Source organism: Balaenoptera physalus, assembly GCF_965194825.1.
Source record: "Balaenoptera physalus genome assembly, chromosome: 6".
Taxonomy (NCBI): domain Eukaryota; kingdom Metazoa; phylum Chordata; class Mammalia; order Artiodactyla; family Balaenopteridae; genus Balaenoptera; species Balaenoptera physalus.
Window position 1 is genome coordinate 93,089,848 of NC_138885.1, and position 25,975 is coordinate 93,115,822.

Sequence of the window (25,975 nt, forward strand, 5' to 3'; positions counted from 1 at the left end):
ATCTCTTAAAAGGCTCAGAGTAGTGTAAATGCTCCTTTCTAATAACAATAAATCTATAAATTGACCTATATTCTTCCGTCCCTCCCTCCCTTCCTTCCTTTTTTTAAAGTGTCAAATATCAATTTGAATTTTTAGAGGGAGAATATACCTTTCCAGTACACTGTACTGGAAAGGTATGTGTCTGCCAAATTGCTCCTATTATCAAAATAGATTTATCATCTGTCTATCTATCTATGGACACTAGTATTATTAGCATCTGATCCAAAATAATGAATGAAATTAAGCTTCATGTTGTGAGATTTTGAGCTAGAATAATAGCCTTAATACGTTTGGGTTTTGTATATCATGATGGGCACATCCTGTTTCAGTTATTTATTGCTTCAGATGATGGTTTTTTTTTTTTTTCATTGCTTCATCCCCAGTATCTGACACAATTTTTGTTCACAAAGAAGGTGCTCTATAATTATTTGTTGAACAAACTTTCAGCCCGTGACAATTGTCTTGTAAATACTTTAAAATCTCATATGACATCTAGCCTACTGTGTATTAATACATATTGCCCCCAAATCAGTACTTGTTTATTAATGTGTATTCCCTATATGTACTATACTGAGACATGCACTTCAATATATATCATAAGTGGAGATCTGACTTTATAGTAGCAGATAATACGTGAAAATTTTTAACCATTTCTTTTGTAAAACCATCAACATAATAAAATTTTATAATAAAGTCCCTCTTAATAGATCTTGATCTTAGCTCTATTATAGTGAATCTCTATTAGTATAACTCATATACATGCCTATGAGATAACTGTTTCTCATGACAATCATGTTTTTGGTGATTTCTTCAGCAATTTATATCTTTAATGATTGTTTTAGAAGAAAAGAAAATAATACAAATAAAAAGATACATCATTTTATTTTTAGCAAGCTTTGGTTTTATATATAGTTTTTAAGTTTAGATAAGCCATTGAGATATTTGGAAACATATGCTCATTCTTCTTTGTCAAAGTTTCTTTTTTTATCTTTTTCTTTCTAGTGTCAAACAATAAAATGGGGACATTTCTACTCCAAGGACAAAACATAGGTTACAAAATTTCACTTTTTTAAAGTAAATAATTGGACACCTTCTACTTAAATGGTATGATAACACATGGCCAATTCTGTGTAATGATACTTTCTGCTGAAAGCGTTAATTTGCCACATCTATAAAATTGATTTTTTAAAAAAATTTGAATGCTTAATACTCTCGTTTTCTGTCTTTGTTAATACCCTCTGTTAGAATTTGGCCTCTGCTTTATTCTTTCAAACTCTTCTTTTTATTCTTTCTGTATCTCTGAGTTTAACAAATATTCAAAGTAGATGCCAACCAAATGGTAAAGATTTCTTTCATGTCACATTTTCCTTCATTTTATTTTTAAAAGTTGCCTTCCTTTTGATTTGAGATGTGAATTTTTTACATTCTTTAAACTAATTTTCTTATTTATTTTGTTCTCCAATATATATCTGCCTGTAAGTAAGCTATTATTTATAACTACAATTTTCATGTCTGTCAAATCTCCTCAGGGTATAAATTGGTTATCACTAGGTTCTAAAAAGCTATTGTGGAGTTAATTTGAAAAAAACTGTTCTCTATATTGGTGTACAATTTCTAGAGTTTTACATTTATAGACCTAGCTTGCATGCTGTATCGTAAAGATAGAAAAAGTGTAGGCTGTTCTCAAAATGTTGGACTGAGAAAGTAAGATGTCCTGCTGCCAAATATATTGTTGTTTTCATGTCTCTGCTAGAATTCTTTTTTTCTTTAGGCATTCCCCTTTAAGCGAACTCTCTTCCTTTGCTTTCCTAAAGGTCTGGTTTTTTGGATACTTGTTTATGAAACTTTTATTGGCTACCACCTGGCTACTCACTTCGGAATCCTCATACTCCTTCTTTTACCCACTTTTAGTTATTTGGTAAACATGATTTATCAATAGAGCTCTACTTAGTTTTGTTGAATAAAATGATAAAAACTCGTACTATGAAAAATAGAAGATTATTTAGAATTCTTAGAGGTTGATTCTACTTCTGAAAATTAGATAGAATTAAAACCCCCAAGTGTTTAAATTGTTTGGCATTTGGCATTAGAGTAACTCTGTTATTAAGAAAAAGAAAACCATAAGAATATTTGAAGGCAGGGAGGAAGAACATCCTTGCACTTATATTTTAAGGGATGTAACTAAAAATTCAGTAAATTTTGATGAATCTCAAAAGCATAATGTTTTAAATTAAAAAAAGCAAGTTTCATGATCCTATGCACTACCTTTTATGCAAATTTAAAAACACCTCAAAGATTGCCAAACATTGTGGATCCATATATTCATATATATGTAGTAAAAATATAAAAAGATACATTTAAGGGTTGGACACAAATTTCATGAATGTTGTTACTCCTCAGGAAATAGGATCAGGGAAAAGTCAAATAAGTTTCCAAGAGTAGATATAACATTTAGAATAGATCAAAGCTAATATGGGAAAGTATTAACATTTGTTAAATCTGGATGGTGAGTACTATGGTTTATGTTATACTTTTCTGTGATTTGAAATTTTTTATAATAAAACAATTTAATAGGAAAAATTAAATCAGTATTAAAGGAAGTAAAGAATAGATGTGGTACCACAAAACTGAGTAAGAGGCGTGGAAGGATACCATGAGAAGCTCTCATAGAAGCAGAGCAAAAGATGGAAATGCTGGAATAGAATGTACTGATTTTGGACACCATGGGTTCATAATATAACTGTCATTTTCAAAACAAGGAAAAGAAATGAAAACAATTATCAAAACATAATTAGTATTATTTTTCTGACCTGAAAAAAGACAATTTTCTATACTGAAAGGCTTATCTGAGTATCAATAAATGTATAATAAAAAGAGAACAATACTTTGAACTAAAAAGAAAGAAGAAGCATTTATAATTAGTCCACCAACTTCCTAGTTTGGTGAAAAGGAACTAAAATCAAGCTTCACCTCTGAAAATCTAATGTTCACTATGAGCTGTGTTAACAGTTTTGACATAAAAATGATGTTTCCAGGATTCAGGGGAAGCGAGAAAATATGAGGGTTTTAAATCAGAAGCAACAATTCATTTGACTGAGAATAAGACTTGACTGCAGTTGACTACTTAATGGTAAAGAAAAGAAGAAGTCAGATTCCTTTTACATATTCTCAGTTATTTGACAAACATATTCACATAATTTGGATTAATTCTGTGTATTATATTTTCTTATCTTCCTAAATGTCAGGAATCATACCATAAATTTCCTTTGTACCTCCCTAGTATGGCGGTAGGGTTGCATTTTGGAAGGGATGACTCTTTTACCTGCAAAGCTGCTTTGCATATTGCAGAATATTTAGCACCCCTGGCCGCTGGCATTAAAGCCAGTGAAAACCCCTCAGCCATTTTGACACCCGAAACAAAACAAACAAAAAAATACCTCTTCACACGTCTCCAAGTCACTACCCTCCCACCACAGGCCATCCTGCCCAATTTAGGAACTGCTGTTCATGTATTGGTTTGTACTCAGAGTGTTAACCAACACCTACCAATCGAAAAACATTTAGCGGCTATCTAAATATTTTAATAAATGTAGCGATTACAGTAATTCTGTCTTTTACCCAATTTTTCATCATGCCTCTCCATTCCCCCATCCCATACTTTTTAAAAATTAATTAATTAATTAATATTTATTTATTTGGCTGCGTTGGGTCTTCGTTGCTGCATGCAGGCTTACTCTAGTTTTGGCGAGCGGGGGCTACTCTTCGTTGCGGTGCTCAGGCTTCTCATTGCGGTGGCTTCTCTTGTTGCGGAGCACAGGCTCTAGGCACGCAAGCTTCAGTAGTTGCAGCACGTGGGCTCAGTAGTTGCGTCACACAGGCTCTAGAGCACAGGTTCAGTAGTTGTGACACACTGGCTTAGTTGCTCCACAGCATGTGGGCTCTTCCCAGATCAGGGAAGAGACTTTATTTTTTACAGTACTTTTAGGTTTGCAGGAAAATTGCCTGGAAAGTATAGAGTTCCCATATACCCACCTACCCAGACTCCTCCACTGTCAAAATCAAGATGAAGAAGTTCCCCTGTATTTTTATCACGAATGGGTGTTGATTTTTTTTTTAAATTTATTTAATTTATATATTTTTGGCTGCATTGGGTCTTCATTGCTGTGCACAGGCTTCGTTGTTGTGGTGCACGGGTTTAGTTGCTCCGTGGCACGTGGGATCTTCCTGGACCAGGGCTTGAACCCGTGTCCCCTGCGTTGGCAGGTGGATTCTTAACCACTGCGCCATCAGGGAAGCCCCTGGGTGTTGATTTTGTTAAACACTTTTCCTTCATCTGTTGATACGGTCATGTGAGTTTTCTTCTTTCGTCTGTTGATGTGATAGATTATACCAATTGGTTTTTGAATTTTAAACCAGCCTTGCACACCTGGGATATATCCCCCCCATAAAAAGTTTTTCCCCAAATGTTCAACTATAGATAGGCCTTGTGATTTTTTAGTCTTAGCCATTCTATGTTCAAAACTCTGTCAAGGTATTCTATTTTTATGCATTGTTTTAGCTTACCACAATTTCTTCATTTATAAAATGAAGAGATTGAACTATTAACACTGAAGTTCTTCTTAGTGCTCTAGTTCTGTGAATCATGTCTAGAATATTTAAGCTGTCATTGCCCAAAAGCCCAGCATTTAAAAATTAAAAAAAAAATTTTTGTTGTGAAATATTTCAAACGCACTAACACTCAGAGACAAATACCGAAGACCAAGATTTATTAAGTGTTACATTTTGTCATTATTCCACTATATTTCTTTTAAAAATGTATGTGTGCATGGATCAGATTAGTTAAAACTCCACTCCCTAATTTCATTCCCTTTCCAGCTTTCCAAAACTAATGCTTTCCTGGGTTGCAATGAATCCATGTACCTGTAGTTTTTATACATAATGTATGCATCCATAAACAACCTAGAGTATTACTTTCGGTTATTTAACGTTATATACAGGCGAACTTTGGAGACATTGTGAGTTTGGTTCTAGACCACCACAATAAAGCAAATACCACCAAAAAAGTGACTCATGTGAATTTTTTGGTTTCCCAGTGCATATAAAAGTTATGTCTAAAAAAACAATGTACATACCTTAATTTAAAAATACTTTATTGCTCAAAATGCTAACCATCATCTGAGCTTCTAGCGAGTCAGTCTTTTTGCTGTTGTAGGGTCTTTCCTCCCTGTTGATGACTGCTGACTGATCAGGGTGATGATTACTGAAGTAGGTGGCTGTGGTAAGTTTTAAAATAAGACAGTAATGGGGACTTCTCTGGTGTCTCAGTGGTTAAGAATCCGCCTGCCAGTGCAGGGGACACGGGTTCGAGCCCTGGTCTGGGAAGATCCCACATGCCACGGAACAACTAAGCCCATGCGCCACAACTACTGAGCCTGTGCTCTAGAGCCTCTGAGCCACAACTACTGAAGCCCACGCACCTAGAGCCTGTGCTCTGCAGCAAGAGAAGCCACCGCAATGAGAAGCCTGCACACCATAATGAAGAGTAGCCCCCACTCGCCGCAACTAGAGAAAGCCCACGCGCAGCAACAAAGACCTGCCAGTGCAGCCAAAGATAAATAAATAAATTAAAAAAAAAAAGACAGTAATGAAGTTTGCTGCATCAATTGACTCTTCCTTTCATAAACAACTTCTCAGTTGCATGTTGTGCTTTTTGATAGCATTTTACCCACAATAGAACTTCTTTCAAAAGTGGAGCCAATCCCTTGAAACCCTGCTGCTGGTTTATCCACTAAGTTTACGTAATATTCTGAACCCTTTGTTCCAAACTCCTCTTAATGTTGATATTTTGACCTCTTTCCATGAATCACAAATGTTCTTAATGGCGTCCAGAATGGTTTCCAGAAGGTTTTCAACTGACTTTGCCCATATCCATCAGAGGAATCACTGTCTATGCCAGCTATAGCATTACGAACTGTATTTCTTAAATAAGACTTGAAAGTCGAAATGACGCTTTGATCTTTGGGCTGCAGAATGGCAGGCATGAAAACAGCATTAATCTCTGTACATCCCCATAAGAGCTCTTGGGTGACCAGGTGCACTGTCATTGAGCAGTAATATTTTGAAAGGAATCTTTTTTTCTGAGCAGTAGGTCCAAACAGTGGGCTTAAGATATTCAGTAAGCCATGCTGTAAACAGATGTGCTGTCATCCAGGCTTTGTTGTTCCATTTATAGAGCACAGGCAGAGTAGATTTGGCATAATTCTTAAGAGCCCCAGGATTTTCAGAATGGTAAGTGAGCATCAGCCTCAACTTCAAGTCACCAGCTGCATTAGCCCCTAATGAGAGAGTCAGCCTGTCCTTCAAAGCTTTGAAGCCAGGCATTGACTTCTCTCTAGCCCTGAAAGTCCTAGATGGCATCTTCTTTCAACACAAGGCTGTTTCATCTACATTGAAAAAGATCTGTTATTTAGTGTAGCCACCTTCGTCATTTATCTTAGCTAGATCTCCTGGATAACTTGCTGCAGCTCCTACATCAGTACTTGCGGCTTCACTTTGCACTTCTGTGTTATGACAATGGCTTCTTTCCTTAAATCTCGTGAACAAACTTCTGCTCGCTTCAGACTCTTCTTCTGCAGGTTCCTCTCCTCTCTTGGCCTTCATAGAATCGAAAAGAGTTTGGGTTTAATTTACCTTTCTTTTTGTAGTTTCCTAAGGTGGTGACGTCCCTTTTTAAAATTCAAATACATATAGAAGGAATTGATATACTAACCTAATACATATTCAAAAATTATCTCTACCAAATTATTTTTAAGATTAGTTTTAAATTTACATAAGTGAAATTTTCTCTTTTTGGTATACGGTTCTATGAGTTTTGAGAAATACATAGTCATGTAACTACCATCTCAATTAAGGTACAGAACATTTCTACCCCTCAGAAATTCTCTTTTGGTACCACTTTATCATCAACTACTCCGTCCTACCACCCCCCCCCCCCCCCCCGCCACTGCTGCCCAAATCAGGTCTCTGGCAACCAGTGATCTATTCTCCATTCCTGTAGTTTTACCTTTTAGAATGTCATATAATGAACCATATAGTATATAGCTTTTTGAGTCTGGGTTCTTTCATTTAGCATAATATATTTGATATTCATTCATGTTGTTTCTTATGTCAATAGTCCATTCCTTATTTATTTATTTATTTATTTATTTATTTATTTATTTATTTATTTATTTATTTATTTATGGCTGCATTAGGTCTTTGTTGCTACACGTGGGTTTTCTCTTGGTGTGTCGAGTGGGGGCTACTCTTTGTTGCAGTGTGCGGGCTTCTCATTGAGGTGGCTTCTCTTGTTGCGGAGCACCGGCTCTAGGCATGCGGGCTTCAGTAGTTATAGCACATGGGCTCAGTTGTTGTGGCTCACGGGCTCTAGAGCACAGGCTCAGTGGTTGTGGTGCACGGGCTTAGTTGCTCCGCGGCATGTGGGATCTTCCCAGACCAGGGCTCGAACCCATGTCCCCTGCATTGGCAGTGGATTCTTACCCACTGCACCACCAGGGAAGTCCAGTCCATTCCTTTTTATTGCTGAGTAATACTTGTTTATCCATTGCTCAGTTGAGGGACATTTGGGTTATAAACAGTTCTTTGCGACTATAAATAAAGCCACTATAAGCATATAGTGACTAAGGTTTTTTTGTGAACATAAATTTTCATTACATTTAGGTCAATACCCGTAAGTATTAGGGAACGGGATTACTAAGTTAAATGGTATATGTTTAACTTATAAGAGACTACCAAACTATTTCTCACAGTAGTTGTACCATTTTGCATTTTCATCAGCAGTTATTCCCATCTGTGTCAGCATCCTGATCAGTACTTGATGTTGTCAAGAATTTTTTGTTTTGTTTTTAAATTTTAATCATTCTAATAGGTGTGTAGTAGTATCTCATTGTAGTTTAAAATTTTTTTCATTCATTTCATTTTTTTAAAAAATTGAATTATAATTGACATGCAATATAATATTAGTTTCAGGTGTACAACATAGTGATTCAGTATTTTTATACATTGTAAAATGATCACCATGATAAATCTAGTTACCATCTGTCATCATACAAAGTTATTACATCATACAAAGTTATATTATTAGCTATAATCCCTATACTGTATGTTATAGCACCATGACTTATTTATTTTAAAACTGGAAGGTTGCACCTCTTAATCTCCTTTACCTATTTTTCCCATCCCCTCACCCTCCTTCTTTCTGGAAACCACCAGTTTGTTCCCTTTATCCATGAGTCTGTTTCTGCTTTGTTCTGTTTGTTCATCTCTGTTTTTTTTTAGATTCCACATGTGAAAAGTGGAGTCACATGGTATTTGTCTTTCTCTGTCTGACTTATTGCACTTAGTGTGATACCCTCTAAATCAATGCATGTTGTAACAAATGGCAAGATTTCATTCTTTTTTATGTCTGAGTAATATTCCACAGTGTGTGTGTGTGTGTGTGTATACACACACACCACATCTTATTTATCCATTCATCTGTTGATGGGTACTTAGATTGCTTCCATATATTAGCTATTGTAAATTATGCCACAATGAACATAAAGGTACATATATCTTTTCAAATTAGTGTTTTCATTTTCTTCAGGTAAATAGAAATGGAAATGGAATTGCTGGGTTGTATGGTAGTTCTGTTTTTAATTTTGAGAAACCTCTATACTGTTTTCTGTAGTGGCTGCACGAATTTACATTCCCACCATCAGTGTACAAGGGTTCCCTCCCTTTTCTCCACATCTTCACCAACACTTGTTATTTGTTACTTTTTTGAGAATAACCATTCTGACAGGTGTGAGGTGGTATCATTGTGGTTTTGATTCGCATTTTTCTGATGATTACTGATGTTGAGCATCTTTTCATGTGCCTGTTTGCCATCTGTATGTCTTTGAAAAAATATCTATTCAGGTCTAATGCCCATTTTTTATTTGGGTTGTTTGGGGTTATTTTTTGATATTGAGTTGTATGAGTTCATTATATATTTTGGGCATCAACTCCTTATAGGGATTGCAAATATCTTGTCCCATTAAGTAGGTTGGCTTTTTATTTTGTTGATGGTTTCCTTCACTATGCAAAAACTTTTTAGTTTGATATCATCTCATTTGATTATTTCTGCTTTTGTTTCCCTTGCCTGAGGAGACATAGCCAAAAAATATTGTTAAGATTGGTGTCAAAGAGGTTACTGCCTATGATTTCTTCTGGGAGTTTTATAGTTTCAGTCTTACTTTTAAGTCTGTAATCCATTTTGAGTTTATTTTTGTACATGATGTAAGAAAGTGGTCCAGTTTCATTCTTTTGCATCTAATTGTCCAGTTTTCCCAGCACCATTTACTGAAATGACTCTCTTCGTCCATTGAGTATTCTTGCCTCCTTTGTTGTAGATTAATTGATCACATAAGCGTAGGTTTATTTCTGGGCTCACAGAATATTCTGTTCCATTGATCTGTGTGTCTGTTTTTGTGCCAGTATCATACTGTTTAGATTATTATAGCTTTGTAGTATTGTGTGAAATCAGGTCATGTGTCACCTCCAGCTTTGTTCTTTCTCAAGATTGCTTTGGCTTTTGGGGCATTTTGTGTTTCTATAGAGATTTTAGAATTCTTTGTTCTAGTTCTGTGAAAAATGCCATTGGTGTTTTGATAGTAATTGCATTGAATCTGTAGGTTGCTTGGTAGTATGGACATTTTGATAATATTAATTCTTCCAATCCATGAGCACTGATAAATGGATATCTTTCCATTTATTTGCATCATCTTCAGTTTCTTTCTTCAGTGTCTTACAGTTTTCTGAGTACAGGTCTTTCACTTCCTTGGTTAAATTTATTCCTAGGTATTTTATTCTTTTTGATGCAATTGTAAATGGGATTGTTTTCTTCATTTTTCTTTGTTTGTTCTCAGTGTATAAAAGTGCTGCAGATGTCTACATATTAATTTCGTATCCTGCAACTTTACTGAATTCATTTATTCTAATAGTTTTTTTTGGGGGGGGGTAGAATCTTTAGGGTTTTCTATATATAATATGTCATCCCCAAATAGTGACAATTTTACTTCTTTCTTTACATTTTGGATGCCTTCTATTTCATTTTCTTGCCTAATTGGTGTGATTAGGACTGTGAATACCGTGTTGAATAAAAGTGTCAAGTAGGCATCCTTGTCTTAGTTCCTGATCTTAGAGGAAAAGTTTTCAGCTTTTCACCATTGAGTATGATGTTAGCTGTGGTTTGTCATACATGGATTTTATTATATTGAGGTATGTTCCCTCTATATCCACTTTGTTGAGAATTTTTATCATAAATGGATATTGAATTTTGTCAAATTCATTGTACTTTTAATTTATTTTCATGTGAAATTCACATTTATAATGTGAAAATTTATTTGCCATGTATCTATTTTTAATGTAGGGAAAAGAAAGATGGATGGATCAATCTTGTTCTTGTTATGCTTCTAGGAAAAGCCAGCCAGCAGAGGTTTCCACATTAAAGAGTTCTGGGTATCCAGGCATCAGAAGGGAAAGAGTGCCGCTTTGCCTGTTGGACCTTGTTACAAAGGACTAGTCTTTGTTTAAACAACAACAGACATCCCAAACTGGAATCTCTTATCTCAGATATTTAGTGCCATAATTAGCTTGTATTTTGTCACATTTTACTTTTTTTATATGTAAAGGATACTACATGAATGGTTCTTTAAACCATAATCCCATAGCACAATCCAGTTTCTCCCCATACTAGAACTACTTGGTGAGAGGAAGTAAGAGAGTGTGAATGCTTTTTAATAAACTTTTAATGGACAAATGTATATGATGAGGCACAATGTATTTTGCTGGTAGAGCACATGGTCTTAGTGTCAGGTTTCTTTTTACTGACATCGTACTTTATTTTTCTAGGATATTATTCTTATTTTACTTCAAATAAACAAAATTCCTAATAAAATTGAACATATACACAAATGTTCATAGCAGTTTTATTTCTAATAGCCAAAAACTGAAAACTACCCCCATGAGCTTCAAAAGGTGAAAAGTTAAACAGATTGTGTATTTCATCCATATCATGGAATACTACTCTATAAAAAGTAATGAACTATTGATACATGCAACAAATTGGGTGAACCTCAAGGAATTTTTGCTCAGTGAAAAAAGTCAATCTCTAAAGGATATGTACTACATGATTCCATTTATATAGTAATCGTGAAATATAATCATTGAGTTGGAGAACAGATTAGTGGTTGCTGTTGGTTAGGAATGGGGACAAAGGGATCGTGATTATAAAGCGTTAACATGAGGGTATCTTGTGATAGTACAGTTGAATATTTTGATTGTGATAGTATGTGACCGAATTGCATAAATTCGTACTCACACAAGTTGAGTGCATGTATAACTGGTAAAATCTGATTAAGCTCTATGGATTGTGCTAATGTTGATTTCTTGTCTTTGATACTTCACAGTGATTGTGTGGGATGTTTGCATTGGGGAGAGAGGTACTGGACTTGTCCCTATATTCCTTCCTTCCTTCCTCCCTCCCTCCCTCTTTGAGAGTGGGACAGCACAAGCTTTATTCAGTGGCCAAAGAATGGAGAAGCGGGAACCTAGTTCACAAATCACCTTCTCCTCCTTACATTTCTTTCCAACTACCTGTGAATATATAATCATTACAAAATTTAAAAAGAAAATGTAAAAATAATTCAAGTACAAAAACCCTTTTATTTTTGAAATATGTAATACATGAATATATTTTCATGAAAATTCAAATAATATAAGAGTATTTGGTAAAAAAAGGAAAAGGGCAAATAGTTAATATTTTAAGTATAGCCATTTTTTCCTTTCTTTCCTCCCCCATAAAAGCGAATAGATAGTATTTTTCAGTGTATGCATAATGATGCTGATTTATGTCGGTAATGACAGTTAACTGATGCAGACATGATAAAACTATGCCGTACCTTTATACTCTACATTCTTTTTTTTTTTTTTTTATTTATTTATTTATTTATTTATTTATTTTTGGCTTTGTTGGGTCTTCGTTGCTGCGCGCGGGCTTTCTCTAGTTGCAGTGAGTGGAGGCTACTCTTCATTGAGGTACGCGGGCTTCTCATTGCAGTGGCTTCTCTTGTTGTGGAGCACAGGCTCTAGGCGTGCGGGCTTCAGTAGTTGTGGCACACGGGCTCAGTAGTTGTGGCTCGCGGGCTCTAGAGCGCAGGCTCGGTAGTTGTGGCGCACGGGTTTAGTTGCTCTGCGGCATGTGGGATCTTCCTGGACCAGGGATCAAACCCGTGTCCCCTGCATTGGCAGGCGGATTCTTAACCACTGCGCCACCAGGGAAGTCCCTACTCTACATTCTTGATAGTGTTATATTGAGGAGTGGGAAACGTAAGACAGCTGAGTATTCCAGACATGCCACATATGTTCCTGGGAATTAAATGCTGCACATGATTAGCAAATGCTGATCCAGAAAGCATATGTAAACAGAAAATGATTAGTTTATTCTCAGTAAGTTGGAGATATATATATATGAAAATAATATAATATTGCATGTATACACACACTATTTTCACAGCTTCATTTATAGTAGAGTGGTCAAAGGACTAGATGATTATTGCCTAGATTTTGTAACCTTTGAATGGGAATATGATATTGAGTACAATACGTGTAGACATGAAAGCTGTCTGCCTGTAACACTGTTGGGTATTCGTGGTATACAAAATGAGTTATATACACTTAGTCTTCCTCTAGGAACAAGTGTAGTCAGCCTCCTACTTGGTGGGGGAGATATGCATGTAAACAGATAAAATATAATGCCATACAATGCTAAAACAGATAGAGTTAAGAGATTTGGTAGTGTAGAACATATCATTTAACTGCAGAGTAAACTGAAGAACACGAAAAATGGCATTCTAGATATTGGGTACGTTATGTATAAAGGTCAGAAAAGGCCTTGGCATATTAGTGTGGTGGAAACTGAGGAATGGAGGAGTGGGATGAATGACAAGAGATAGATTGAGTCCCAGGGCTGACTTACCCATTAGGCACAGGGCCCACAGTATTTCTGGAGGTCCATGAAAATGTTTTAATTTGTTTTAAAAGCAGAAGGAAAAAAGGAACTTTCATGTTGAAGAAAATGTTCTAATATCTAGGGTTAACATATTGTCTTTATCCCAATGCAGTTGTGAGGTATAATTTTTTTAAAAAATAAATTTCTTTCTTTATTTTATTTTTGGCCGTGTTGGGTCTTTGTTGCTGCACCTAGGCTTTCTCTAGTTGTGGTGAGTGGGGGCTACTCTTCGTTGCGGTGCACAGGCTTCTCATTGCAGTGGCTTCTCTTGTCGCGGAGAACGGGCTCTAGGCACGCAGGCTTCAGTAGTTGTCGCATGTGGGCTCAGTAGTTGTGGCTCGCAGGCTCTAGAGCGCAAGCTCAGTAGTTGTGGAGCATGGGCTGAGTTGCTCCACAGCATGTGGGATCTTCCCGGACCAGGGCTCGAACCCATCTACCCTGCATTGGCAGGTGGATTCGTAACCACTGTGCCACCAGGGAACTCCAAAGTATAATTTTTAATATTTTTTATTGGAGGAAAGGGCCCATGAAATCAAAAGTTCCTAGGGCCCACCAAAGTGATCATGGTCGTGTTGGGTCTTGCTTATGAAGGATGTTAAATGCCAACTAAAGAGCTTCAATTTAATTCTAGGAACTTCAGGGAGCTAAAAGGTTTTAAGCATGATCAACTCTTTTTATGAAGATACCTCTGTCAGCAGTTTGGATGAGACTGTTTGCGGTTCAATGTAGTTATGTTAATCAAAATTGCTTTAGTGCTTATTACAACCAAATATCACCTGTTTAAAATGAGAGAGAGGGCAGACAGCAGAAGCAAGAAGAACTACAGTCCTGCAGCCTGTGGAACAAAAACTACATTCACAGAAAGATAGACAAGATGAAAAGGCAGAGGGCTACGTACTAGATGAAGGAACAAGATAAAACCCCGGAAAGACAACTAAATGAAGTGGAGATAGGCAACCTTCCAGAAAAAAGAATTCAGAATAATGATAGTGAAGATGATCCAGGACCTCGGAAAAAGAATGGAGGATAAGGTCGAGAAGATGCAAGAAATGTTTAACAAAGACCTAGAAAGAGGGCTTCCCTGGTGGCGCAGTGGTTGAGAATCTGCCTGGTGGTGCAGGGGACACGGGTTCGAGCCCTGGTCTGGGAGGATCCCACATGCCATGGAGCAACTAAGCCCATGAGCCACAATTACTGAGCCTGCGCGTCTGGAGCCTGTGCTCCGCAACAAGAGAGGCCACGACAGTGAGAGGCCCGCGCACCGCGATGAAGAGTGGCCCCCGCTCGCCGCAACTAGAGAAAGCCCTCGCGCAGAAATGAAGACCCAACACAGCCATAAATAAATAAATAAACAAATACTTTAAAAAAAAAAGACCTAGAAGAATTAAAGAACAAACAAACAGAGATGAACAATACAATAACTGAAATGAAAACTACACTAGAAGGAATCAATAGCAGAATAACTGAGGCAGAAGAACGGATAAGTGACCTGGAAGACAGAATGGTGGAATTCACTGCTGTGGAACAGAATAAAGAAAAAATAATGAAAAGAAATGAAGACAGCCTAAGAGACCTCTGGGACAACATTAAACGCAACAACATTCGCATTATAGGGGTCCCAGAAGGAGAAGAGAGAGAAAGGACCAGAGAAAATATATTTGAAGAGTTTATAGTTGAAAACTTCCCTAACATGGGAAAGGAAATAGCCACCCAAGTCCAGGAAGTGCAGAGAGTCCCATACAGGATAAACCCAAGGAGAAACACACTGAGACACATAGTAATCAAATTGGCGAAAATTAAAGACAAAGAAAAATTATTGAAAGCAACAAGGGAAAAATGACAAATAATATACAAGGGAGCTCCCATAAGGTTAACAGCTGATTTCTCAGCAGAAACTCTACAAGCCAGAAGGGAGTGGCATGATATACTTAAAGTGATGAAAGGGAAGACGCTACAACCAAGAATACTCTACCTTGCAAGGATCTCATTCAGATTCGATGGAGAAATCAAAAGCTTTACAGACAAGCAAAAGCTAAGAGAATTCAGAACTACCACACCAGCTCTACCAGAAATGCTAAAGGAACTTCTCTAAGTGGGAAACACAAGAGAAGAAAAGGACCTACAAAAACAAACCCAAAACAATTAAGCAAATGGTCATAGGAACGTACATATTGATAATTACCTTAAACGTGAATGGATTAAATGCTCCAACCAAAAGACACAGGCTTGCTGAATGGATACAAAAACAAGACCCATATATATGCTGTCTCCAAGAGACCCACTTCAGACCTAGGGACACATTCAGACTGAAAGTGAGGGGATGGAAAAAGATATTCCATGCAAATGGAAATCAAAAGAAAGCTGGAGTAGCAATACTTATATCAGGTAAAATAGACTTTAAAATAAAGAATGTTACAAGAAACAAGGAAGGACACTACATAATGATCAAGGGATCATTCCAAGAAGAAGATATAACAATTATAAATATATATGCACCCAACATACGAGCACCTCAATACATAAGGCAACTGCTAACAGCTATAAAATAGGAAATGGACAGTAACACAGTAATAGTGGGGGACTTTAACACCTCACTTACACCAATGGACAGATCATCCAAAATGAAAATAAATAAGGAAACAGAAGCTTTAAATGACACAATACACCAGATAGATTTAATTGATAATTATAGGATATTCCATCCAAAAACAGCACAGTACACTTTCTTTTCAAGTGCGCACAGAACATTTTCCAGGATAGATCACATCTTGGGTCACAGATCGAGCCTCAGTAAATTTAAGAAAATTGAAATCATATCAAGCATCTTTTCTGACCACAACGCTATGAGATTAGAAGTGAATTACAGGGAAAAAAACGTAAAAAACACAAACACATGGAGGCTAAACAATACGTTACTAAATAACCAAGAGATGACTGAAGAAATCAAACAGTATCAAAAAATACCTAGAGACACATGACAAAGAAAACACGATGATCCAAAACCTATGGGATGCAGCAAAAGCAGTTCTAAGAGGGAAGTTTATAGCTATACAAGCCTACCTCAAGAAATAAGAAAAATCTCAAATAAACAATCTAACCTTACACCTGAAGGAACTAGAGAAAGAAGAACAAACAAAACCCAAAGTTAGCAGAAGGAAAGAAATCATAAAAATCAGAACAGAAATAAATGAAATAGAAACAAACAAAACAATAGCAAACATCAATAAAACTAAAAGCTGGTTCTTTGAGAAGATAAACAAAATTGATAAATCATTAGCCAGACTCATCAAGAAAAAGAGGGAGAGGACTCACATCAATAAAATTAGGAATGAAAAAAGAGAAGTTACAACCGACACCGCAGAAATACAAAGCATCCTAAGAGACTACTACAAGCAATTCTAGGCCAACAAAATGGAAACCTGGAAAAAATGGACAAATTCTTAGAAAGGTATAACCTTCCAAGACTGAACCTGGAAGAAATAGAAAATATGAACAGACCAATCACAAGTCATGAAATTGAAACTGTGATTAAAAATCTCCCAACAAACAAAAGTCCAGGACCAGATGGCTTCACAGGTGAACTCTATCAAACATTTAGAGAAGAGCTCACGCCCATCCTTGTCAAACTCTTCCAAAAAGTTGCAGAGGAAGGAACACTCCCAAACTCATTCTATGAGGCCACCATCACCCTGATACCAAAGCCAGACAAAGATACTACAAAAAAAGAAAATTACAGACCAATATCACTGATGAATATAGATGCAAAAATCCTCAACAAAATACTAGCAAACAGAATCCAACAACACATTAAAAGGATCATACACCATGATCAAGTGGGATTTATCCCAAGGATGCAAGGATTCTTCAATATATGCAAATCAATCAATGTGATACACCATATTAACAAATTGAAGAAGAAAAACCATATGATCATCTCAATAGATGGAGAAAAAGCTTTTGACAAAATTCAACAGCAATTTATGATAAAAACTCTCCAGAAAGTGGGCATAGAGGGAACCTACCTCAACATAATGAAGACCATATATGACAAACCCACAGCAAACATCATTCTCAATGGTGAAAAACTGAAAGCGTTTCCTCTAAGATCAGGAACAAGACAAGGATGTCCACTCTTGCCACTATTATTCAAAATAGTTTTGGAAGTCCTAGCCTCAGCAATCCGAGAAGAAAAAAAAATAAAAGGAATCCAAATTGGAAAAGAAGAAGTAAAACTGTCACTGTTTGCAGATGACATGATACTATACATAGAGAATCCTAAAGATGCCACCAGAGAACTACTAGAGATAATCAATGAATGTGGTAAAGTTGCAGGATACAAAATTAATGCACAGAAATCTCTGGCATTCCTATACAGTAACGATGAAAGATCTGAAAGAGAAATTAAGGAAACACTCCCATTTACCATTGCAACAAAAGAAGAAAATACCTAGGAATAAACCTACCTAGGGAGACAGAAGACCTGTATGCAGAAAACTATAAGACACTGATGAAAGAAATTAAAGATGATACCAATAGATGGAGAGATATACCATGTTCTTGGATTGGAAGAATCAATATTGTGCAAATGACTATACTACCCAAAGCAATCTACAGATTCAATGCAATCCCTATCAAATTACCAATGGCATTTTTTATGGAACTAGAGCAAAAAATCTTAAAATTTGTATGGAGACACAAAAGACCCCGAATAGCCAAAGCAGTCTTGAGGGAAAAAAACGGAACTGGAGGAATCAGACTCCCTGACTTCAGACTACACTACAAAGCTACAGTAATCAAGACAATATGGCCCTGGCACAAAAACAGAAACATAGATCAATGGAACAAGATAGAAAGCCCAGAGGTAAACCCACGCACCTATGGTCAACTAATCTATGACAAAGGAGGCAAGGATATACAATGGAAAAAAGACAGTCTCTTCAATAAGTGGCGCTGGGAAAACCAGACAGCTACATGTAAAAGAATGAAATTAGAACACTCCCTAACACCATACCCAAAAATAAACTCAAAATGGATTAGAGACCTAAATGTAAGACCAGACACTATAAAACTCTTAGAGGGGGCTTCCCTGGTGGCGCAGTGGTTGAGAATCTGCCTGCCAATGCAGGGGACACGGGTTCGAGCCCTGGTCTGGGAAGATCCCACATGCCACGGAGCAACTGGGCCCGTGAGCCACAATTACTGAGCCTGCGCATCTGGAGCCTGTGCTCCGCAACAAGAGAGGCCACGATGGTGAGAGGCCCGCGCACCGTGATGAAGAGTGGTCCCCACTTGCCGCAACTAGAGAAAGCCCTCGCACAGAAACGAAGACTCAACACAGTCATAAATAAATAAATAAAAGAACGTTAATTTCTTTTAAAAAAAGAAAATAACTGGTTGTTTAAAAAAAAAAAACTCTTAGAGGAAAACATAGGAAGAACACTGTTTGACATAAATCACAGCAAGATCTTTTTTGATCCACCTCCTAGAGTAATGGAAATAAAAACAAAAATAAACAAATGAGACCTAATGAAACTTAAAAGCTTTTGCACAGCAAAGGAAACCATAAACAAGACGAAAAGACAACCCTCAGAATGGGAGAAAATATTTGCAAACAAATCAACGGACAAAGGATTAATCTCCAAAATATATAAACAGCTCATGCAGCTCGATATTAAAAAAACAAACAACCCAATCCAAAAATGGGCAGAAGACCTAAATAGACATTTCTCCAAAGAAGGCATACAGATGGCCACGAAGCACATGAAAAGCTACTCAACATCACTAATTATTAGAGAAATGCAAATCAAAACTACAATGAGGTATCACCTCACACCAGTTAGAATGGGGTTCATCAGAAAATCTCCAAACAACAAATGCTGGAGAGGGTGTGGAGAAAAGGGAACCCTCTTGCACTGTTGGTGGGAATGTTAACTGATACAGCCACTATGGAGAACATTATGGAGGTTCCTTAAAAAACTAAAAATAGAATTACCATATGATCCAGCAATCCACTACTGGGCATATACCCAGAGAAAACCACAATTCAAAAAGACACATGCACCCCAATGTTCATTGCAGCACTATTTACAATAGCCGGGTCATGCAAGCAACCTAAATGCCCATTGACAGATGAATGGATAAAGAAGTGGTGGTACATATATACAATGGAATATTACTCAGCCATAAAAAGGAACAAAATTGGGTCATTTGTTGAGACGTGGATGGATCTAGAGACTGTCGTACAGAGTGAAGTCAGTCAGAAAGAGAAAAACAAATATCGTATATTAACGCATATATGTGGAACCTAGAAAAATGGTACAGATAAACCGGTTTTCAGGGCAGAAATTGTGACACAGATGTAGAGAACAAACGTATGGACACCAAGGGGGGAAAGCCGCGGGGGGGTGGTGGTGGTGTGATGAATTGGGAGATTGGGATTGACATGTATACACTGATGTGTATAAAATTGATTACTAAGAAGAACCTGCTGTATAAAAAAATGTGATCAAATGTATTCTCTTGGAAAGAAGCAAAAAAATACTGCATTATATGTTTGAAAGTCTCTAAGAGAATAGATTTAAATGTTTTCACCATACACATACATACACAAAATGGTAATTATGTGAGATGATGGAGCTGTTAACTAACCCTATTGTGGTAATCATTTTGCAATATATACATGTATCAAATCATGTTGTACACCTTAAACTTACACAATAATATATGCCAATTATATCCCAATAAAGCAGGAAAAAATTTTTAAAAAATAAAATGAGGAGAGCAGTTTTTAAAAGACTCATATCTAATCACTGTATTTGATTAAGGATGTCCCTTGAAAGAGTTAATTGACCATACTTGATTGATCAAGATTTGTTCATTAGCTGTTGACAAATTCAGAAAACCACATGTAAATGATCAGGTCTCTTTATGTGAGAATATAATACTAGGCTATACTGTTTCTCATAGTACTCTTTGTTTCATGCCTACTTTTCCTGCATTATTTATGAAGAATCCAAAACTTTATACAGAGATATTGCTGAGACATTACAACAAATAGCATTTTAAAAGCTGCAAGCAGTGTTTTACAAAATGGAGTTTTTCTTTCTTTTAACCAAATGGAGTTTAGTTAGAATTCTTGCTCAAACACCTTTATTTAATATAGGAATTTGCTGAATCATAATTTGAAAGAGTTACTCTTAAAATAGCGAAGTATAATTTTCCTATACTAATGACACTGTCATAAAATAATTCCTATGAAGTAGGCTGAAGTAATTTTAAGAAAAAATTATTTGGTGAAAACTGAGGGATATTAAAGGTATGATTCAGTGTCCTACAGTTGTACCTTTATTGCCTTGATCTTGGGATGAGGGGAGAGGGAGACATAGAGGAGATTGGATTTGTTTGTTTGTTGTCTTTTTATATAAGGAGAATTTTAGGTTTCAGTCATCAAATTATTTAATAATGGAACTAAAAATTTTATGCATGTTCATTCCTTTAGCTACTTTTCAGATGTAAAAGAAATCCAGGCAGAGGAAAAATTTTCATTTTGTAGGTATTCTTTCACAAGGATATACTTTTCTTTTTCTTTTTAAATTAAATAAGGCACTTAATTATTTATGATCCATCTACCTCCAGGTACGGTTAGATCCCTATTCATTAACTCAGTATTCAATACAAAATTCTAGTCAAAACGGATAACAACAGGAGGGGAAAAAATAGAATATCGTGGTTGTGGAAAACTAGAGATAATGAGTTCATAAATTCATTCTGATCTTTCTAACAATCAAGACAGAAAGGGAAACAGAGTGGGTTACATAATTTCAGCAAGTGGTAGTAGGTAAGTAGCACATAACCTGAGTCAAGAAATGGGGATAAGGAATTATGTCTCATAAATAGGCATGCTTTTTTAGATCTACATTACAGAGTTTTGTTTTTAGTTTGTGTCTTTTAAGTATCAATCTTTGTGTTGTGTGTACTTTATATGTAGAGATATGTTTGATTTTAATCTTTATAATAATTTTGTAAAGTTTGCAAATTAGGGTATATCTAAGGAAATACTGGTAAATGTGCGAGATAATATAAATATTTGTCATTAAAGGAATTTGAATATGTGACTACATGTGGTAAAAATGTGGTATACTCATAATCTGGCTAATGCCCTGGAAGTAGTTTTTATAAAAAGGCTAGGGGGGCTTCCCTGGTGGCGCAGTGGTTGGGAGTCTGCCTGCCGATGCAGGGGGACACGGGTTCGAGCCCTGGTCTGGGAGGATCCCACATGCCGCGGAGCGGCTGGGCCTGTGAGCCACAACTGCTGAGCCTGCGCGTCTGGAGCCCGTGCTCTGCAACAAGAGAGGCCGCGATAGTGAGAGGCCCGTGCACCGCGATGAAGAGTGGCCCCCACTTGCCGCAACTAGAGAAAGCCCTCGCACGGAAACGAAGACCCAACACAGCCACAAATAAATAAATAAATAAATAAACTTGGGGGGGTGGAAATAAGGCTAGGGACTTCCCTGGTGGTCCAGTGGTTAAGAATCCTCCTTTCAATGCAGGGGACTTGGGTTCGATCCCTGGTCAGGGAACTAAGATCCCACATGCTGGGGGGCAACTAAGCCTGTGGGCTGCGGCTACTGAGCCCGTGCGCTCTGGAGCCCGAGCACCGCAACTAGAGAGAAGCCTGCACACCGCAATGGAAGATCCTGTGTGCCGCAACTGAGACCTGACGCAGCCAAAAATAAATAAGTAAATAAAAAATGTTTTTTAAAAAAAGGCTATACTACATTTTCTGGCCATTTATATGATATTAGTAAATATCTTCTAGAAGACTGCCTGAAGTTCTAAATTGTGGAAATGTGGAAGTCACGTTTATTTTTTTTTTAGTAATTACTGTCTGTCGCCAAGCAGACTATAAGGTGCTTGAAGGGTAGAACTCTGTATTATCTATTTGTGAATCCTCTATTTACTTAGCTCAATACTTTGAAGGTGCTTTCTGTTGTAATAAACATGGCAGGTCTGTGTTTCTAAATAGACTTGGGCACACAGTTGTTGGTGCTTTCATTTCTTCTCTAGGGTTTGGTCCTTAGTTTTGTAGTTTCAGAAACATTATTTTAATAAATCATTTCCAGTGCTAAGGTGCTAATGAATTAAGCCATACTAAATAAGATACACAGCAAAATCAAGAAATAAATCAGAAGCCCATTAGGAATGTAGTGGCAAAGTGTATTAGATTGTTATTCTGGCAAGTCAAACACAGTAGGAAAGTCTGCTTTAAGAAACCAAATAAAGATCAGCTGTTGCTTTTGATAACCATTTACTTCTTTGGTATTCTCAGCAGTGTTGGTAAATGTTTATTAGCTGATAAATTATGTGGCAAATGTTCTACTGAGATTAGTTAAATCAGATTATGTATATGGAGAAAGACTGACTGGCGTTGGAAATACATTGGGTTGACTTTTGGTATAAGGGATTGTTGAGCATTTCTTCTTCTGACTATTATATTGATTTTTTAAAAATTAATTAATTAATTAATTAAATTAATTTTTGGCTGCATTGGGTCTTCGTTGCTGCGCATGGGCTTTCTCTACTTGCGGCAAGCAGGGGCTACTCTTCGTTGTGGTGCGTGGGCTTCTCATCGCAGTGGCTTCTCTTGTTGCAGAGCACGGGCTCTAGGTGCGCGGCCTTAGTAGTTGCAGTGCGTGGGCTCAGTAGTTGTTGCGCACAGGCTTAGTTGCTCCGCGGCATGTGGGATCTTCCCGGACCAGGGCTCGAACCCGTGTTGCCTGCATTGGCAGGCGGATTCTTAACCACTGCCCCACCAGGGAAGTCCCTATATTGATACTTTTAATGACAGAAAATCATTTTCTTATTTAGCACTAATAGCCTTAATTTTTAAAAACAGGTTTATTAAGGTATAATTTACATAGCATGAAATTCATGCATTTTTAGTGAACAGTTATTTTTTTGTACATTTACAAAGCTGTGCAAACATTGCCACAATCTAATTTTGGAACGTTTCTATCTCCCCAGATAGAAACCATGTACTATCCATTTGTAGTCTCTCCTCATCCTTAGTTTAACATGCCTAATGTTATGTTTAACATTTTACAACTGAGTATAAAATATGGTAGAAGTGAGTACTGTAGAATTTCCAAAAACTATTCAGCCCTCTAGGTTTGCTAATTTGTTTTGAATTTTTAATAATTTAGAGCATGGACATTTTTCTGATGATATTTCTTTATTCAGACACCAATATTATTCAATAGGAGAAAGAGTGGTGAGAATAATTTATGTAAGAGGGTATTGCTTTTGGGAAATGAGTTTTCAAGTTTGCTTCTTGTTTGGAAGTTACAAATTAATTAATGAAAAGAAAGACCTTACTGAATAAATACAAAATTGCACATTTATTCAAGCCTTGTTAGGGATTTAGTAGGGAAGTTTACAGTGCCTTTCAAAAAGGCACTAAGATTTTATATAATAATGTTTTGCAAAGATTATCATAAAGTGAATTTGTCATTCTTTTTTTCCTTTATTTTAGCTTCTCAGAATCAAGAACGTCTTTGTGCATTTAAAGATCCATATCAACAAGACCTTGGGATAGGTGAGAGTCGAATCTCTCATGAAAACGGAACAATATTATGCTCAAAAGGTAGCACCTGCTATGGCCTTTGGGAGAAATCAAAAGGGGACATAAATCTGGTAAAACAAGGCAAGTAATACTTTTTTTACCTGAAATAACTGTTTCATAAAATTGAAGTTTATCTAAGAAGGGCATGGAAGTAGATTATAAAACCCTCTGCAGGAGAACAGTTAGTTTAAAAGTGTGTATTCATGTATGTATTCACACCAAGCTCCAAATTTGCAAAGGGTAATTGGTTTTAGCTTATCTTAATAATATCTTATTACAATTTTAATAATATAATGCCATTTTATGAAGTTTAGAAAATAAAGAAAACTATAAGAGAAACAAATGTCTACAATTCCATACTTTAAAAAGTTTTTTTAAAAAACTATATTGGTTTATTCCCTTCAGGTGTGTTTTCTTTGTACTTCTATGTTTATATGTGTGTGTGCTATTTTTTTCAAAATTATGGTAATACTGTATAAATAATTTCATATACAGTTTTTCCCATTTTAAATTATCATGGATATTTTCCTATTTCTTTAAATATACTTTGAAAACACTCAAAATCTATACAATTTTTCATTGTATACATGTATCTCAGTTTACTTACACATTACTCTGCAGTTGGACATTGTTTTCTGGTTTTCATTGTAATACCTAATGCTTCAGTGAACATCTTTGAACATAATTCTTTGATTGTATCTCATAATTTTCCTAGAATAGACTTCTGGAAGTAAAATTAGATTATAAAACATGAAAAGGCTCTTCATAAAAATTGCCATGTGACTTTCTAGAAATGTTATATACATTTACATTCCCTCCAGCACTGTGTGTTACTGAATCCTTGTTATTGTTATATATAATTATTTTAAAACCCAGAAGAATTCAATAGATATAGACAAAAATGTAATCTTATTGATTTTTTAATAATAATTCTTAGATTAACTGTGAAGTGAAACATTTTATTAGTGGCTTTTTCCTTCCATGAAATGCCTGTTTATACTTTGCCATTTTCTGTTATTTAAAAAATGTGGTTTCCTATTGGTTTGCAAGAGTTATAACTTATAAAAAATGTGGTTTCCTATTGGTTTGCAAGAGTTATAACTTATTTACATTATTACATATATAAACCTAACTTGTTTACATTAACATCAATTTGTAGGTTGCTGGTCTCACATTGGAGATCCCCAGGAGTGTCACTACGAAGAATGTGTAGTAACTACCACTCCACCCTCAATTCAGAATGGAACATACCGTTTCTGCTGTTGTAGCACAGACTTGTGTAATGTCAACTTTACTGAGAATTTTCCACCTCCAGACACAACACCACTCAGTAAGTAAAGTAACGTACGTTTCCTTGTAATTCCTTTCTCCAAAGATTTTTAGAATTTAAAAATATATGAAAATATTCAGGTTGGGCCAGAGTGAGAGGGAGAGTTCCGGCATCATGAGACTATATCTAGCTAACACCTAAAATCGAAAAGAGATACACCAGGATTTCCAAGGTATTGGTATATTATCAAATAAGTTTGAATCAAAATATAGTACTTTCCAACTCACATGAAGAGGAGTTTGGCAATATTAAGAACACAACATATGTGCTTACTCTTTCACCCAGCACTCCCATTTGTAGGAGCTTATCTTTGAAGACATACCTCCAACAGTATGAAAATACATATGCATAAATTTATCCATTGTAGTATTGTCTGTAACTGCATAGTATTGGAAACTACCTAAATGCCTAAGAATAGGAGATTGATTGAAATCCACTATGGTACATACGTGTAATGGAGTACTAAATATACAGCTATAAGAAAAAAATGGGTAAGATCTCTGTGAACTGATATGGAGTGATTCCTAGAGATAACGTTAGGTGAATAAAAAGCTTATATAGTATGCTGTCTTTTGTGTAAAACAGAAAGCTTATATTTATAAAAAGAAGCAAAGAAAGGATAAACCAGAAAATAATGAAGTTGGTTACTTACAAGGGTTGGAGGGAATGGAACAGAAAGGATACAGGAAGGAGGAAAAATCCTCTGAATATAGCTTTATGCATGTAGTTTTGACTTTTGGAATCCTGTTACTAATCTGTGTGTGCAAAAAGTATAATTAAATCATTAAGGATGGGAAGGGGGCAAAATCCCAAACTGAAAACAAATGAGCCCAGTTGTATTTTACATAAACATCATAATCACACTTAAGGGAAAAAGAAACAACTAATCTAAGCA

General features: G+C 36.2%; 1 protein-coding gene across 2 annotated transcripts in view; it reads left to right on the forward strand.

The window, feature by feature from the left end:
• Positions 1-25,975, forward strand: part of BMPR2 (bone morphogenetic protein receptor type 2) — a 188,105-nt gene that overhangs the window by 67,245 nt on the left and 94,885 nt on the right. For both annotated transcript variants that reach the window (XM_082467004.1, XM_082467005.1), the window contains 2 exons: positions 23,661-23,831; positions 24,910-25,080. In XM_082467004.1, coding sequence (XP_082323130.1) covers positions 23,661-23,831; positions 24,910-25,080 — 342 coding nt within the window. The remainder of the gene's footprint in view (positions 1-23,660; positions 23,832-24,909; positions 25,081-25,975) is intronic.